Consider the following 2,930-nt stretch of genomic DNA (forward strand, 5'->3'; position numbering starts at 1 on the left):
CTACTACTACTAGTAATAATTGCTAACACTTCCATAGTGCTTCCTGTGTGCTAGGTACTGTGTTAAGTGTTTTACAATTACTGCCTCATTAGATCCTCACGACAAGCCAGGGAGATAAGTGTTATTATCCCCATTTTATAGATGAAGAAACTGAGGCAAATGGAGGTTAAATGACTTGCCCAAGGTCACATAGATAGTATCTGAGGGCAGATTTGAACTCAGGTCTTCTTTACTTTAGGCCCAGCATTCTATTCACAGTATCACCTAGCTGCCTCACTAGAATGTAAGCTCAATGAGGGAAAGACTGTGTATATCATCTCAAATTTGGCTCTCCCCTAGAATGAAAAACAGTCTTCTCCTCAGAGTAGGTGTTTAGTAAGTATTTATTAAATAAATTTTTCAGATGAGGAAACTGAGCCCAGAGAGGGAAGGTGACTTAATCAAATTCCCTTGAGTGGAGGACTAACCAGAACATGGATGAGACCAACAGGTCCTCTGATGGGGCCCCATTTATCCTTCTGGGCTTGTCCACAAGCCCCGGGCAACTACGGCCTCTCTTTGCCCTATTCCTAGTCCTGTATATAGCAGGCGTGATGGGGAATGGCCTCATTGTGGCAGCCATCCGGGCCAGTCCAGCCCTCCATTCCCCCATGTATTTCCTGCTGGCCCACCTCTCCTTCACCGACCTCTGCTTCACCTCTGTCACTGTGCCCAAGATGCTGGCCAACCTATTGGCCCATGACCGCTCCATCTCACGGGCAGGCTGCCTAACTCAGATGTATTTCTTCTTTGCTTTGGGCGTGACTGACAGCTACCTACTGGCTGCCATGGCCTATGATCGCTACATGGCCATCCGGCACCCATTGTACTATGTGGTCCGAATGTCCCGGGCCGTGTGTACAGGACTCGTGGCAGCTGCCTGGATTGTCTCTCATACCCACTCATTGCTACACATCCTGCTCATGGCCCACCTGTCCTTCTGTGCCTCCCGGAGTGTGCCCCACTTCTTTTGTGACCACCAGCCCCTGCTGCGACTTGCCTGTTCTGACACTCGCCATATTCAATTGCTTATCTTCACAGAGGGGGCTGCTGTGGTGGTCACACCCTTCCTGCTCATCTTGGCCTCCTATGGCGCCATTGCTGTTGCTGTGTTACGCCTGCCCTCAGCGTCTGGACGGATCCGGGCTGTGTCTACCTGTAGCTCCCACCTGGCCGTGGTAGGTCTCTTCTATGGCACCATCATTGCAGTCTACTTCCAGCCCACAGCACGATATGAGGCTGAACGGGGCCATGTGGCCACTGTCATGTATACAGTAGTGACCCCCATGCTCAACCCAGTCATTTACAGCCTCAGAAACCGAGATGTTCAAGGGGCACTCCGGTCTCTCTTTACTGGACGTAGGATCTCAGTTGAGCCTACCTAAGGACTAGACTTGCTTCCCTGAGAGACAGAGAAGGCCAATAATCAACTGAATCATAGGGTACTAGAGTTGGAAGAGATTATCTAGTTCAACATCCTCTTGTTACAGATGAGGAAAATGAGGCTCATAAAGGGTTAATAGCTTCACCAAAGTCATACAGCCAGTAAGTGGCAAAGTTGAGATTTGATCTTAAATCTTCTGACTTCAAATCCAGTGCTTTTGCTGTTTTCAGGCATAGATGCACTCCCACATGCAGAGACGTCCCCTCAATCATAAAGTCACAGAATGTGAGAACTAGAAGTTCAGCTTTAGGCTCTACTGTCTTAGTGTTCAGAGGAGAAACCTGATGCCCAGAGGAATTAAGTGACCTGTCTAAGGGGAGATAAATAGCAGAGCTAGAAATCAAATCCAGGTCTCACACTCCAATTCAGCACCCTTCTTTCCTCCCCCTCATCTTCTCTGGCCCTTTCAGAGTTTTCCTTGAACTCTATGCTGTGAGAAAATGGAACCTAAGTCAGCAAAGGCATATTCCCAGATTACAACCCCAACTCTGTCTTACTTCAATTCATAGGATTATAGAATTAGACCTGGAAGGGGAGAGGAAGGAATAAGCATTTATATAACACCTAATATGTGTTAGGCACTGTGCTAAGTGCTTTATAAATAGTATTTCTTTTGATCCTCACAAGAATCCTGTAATATAGTTGCCATTATCATCCCCGTGTTACAGTCAAGGAAACTGAGGCAAACAGAGGTTAAGTGTCACACAGCTAGTAAGTGCCCAAGGCTAAATTTGAACTCAAGTCTTTCTATTGTGCCATGTAGCTTCAGGAAGGGACCTTAGAGGTCACCATATCCAGAACCTTCATTTTACAGATGAGGAAACTGAAGTCCAGAGACTTTCAGTGACCTGACCAGGGTCCCACAATGAATGTCTGAGACAGGATTTAAGACAGTGCCCTATCCACTGTACCACACTGCCTATCAATTATACTTCATTTCAAGCACACCTTCATTAAGCACCTGCTGTGTGCAGAACACTGTATTCAGGACTGGAGAAGATACAAAATTAAAATAAGACACAGACCCTGCCTTCCTGTAGCTTATAGTTCAGGATGGAGACACAACATGCCTATGTATAACCTGATCTTTCATAGGCTCAGTCACCCAGCTATTCATAGTACAATGACTCGAACTTCTTTCCATGATTTTATCAGTGGATACAGTCCTTCTCCCAGCACAGGCCACAAACCCTTCATGTCTTAATAGAAGGTCTCTCTTTATGAGCAATTATGCCTAAAAATAATCATTACCTGGGAGTCAACTCTCTGGGGAGGAGCCTGTCCTGATGTTGGCTGGTGCTCCAACTCACACAGTCTTTGCCAGGCCTGTCCTTGAAATTTTGCCAAATTAGCAGGTTCTGCTAGACCTTCAAGAGACCATAATCCCCTCCTTGTCACCATGAGGCACAGAATGGGAATTTTAGTATATTCATACAAAATAATATCT

General features: G+C 46.3%; 1 protein-coding gene across 1 annotated transcript; it reads left to right on the top strand.

Annotated features, from left to right (window-relative positions):
• Positions 1-473: 473 nt before the first annotated feature.
• On the top strand, positions 474-1,424 carry LOC114046941 (olfactory receptor 1K1-like). The gene has a single exon (XM_027867578.1). The coding sequence runs from the start codon at positions 474-476 to the stop codon at positions 1,422-1,424; it is 951 nt and encodes a 316-aa protein (XP_027723379.1).
• The last annotated feature ends 1,506 nt before the right edge of the window (positions 1,425-2,930 follow it).

Source organism: Vombatus ursinus, unplaced genomic scaffold (genome assembly GCF_900497805.2).
Source record: "Vombatus ursinus unplaced genomic scaffold, bare-nosed wombat genome assembly UNPS02014786.1, whole genome shotgun sequence".
Classification (NCBI taxonomy): Eukaryota; Metazoa; Chordata; class Mammalia; order Diprotodontia; family Vombatidae; genus Vombatus; species Vombatus ursinus.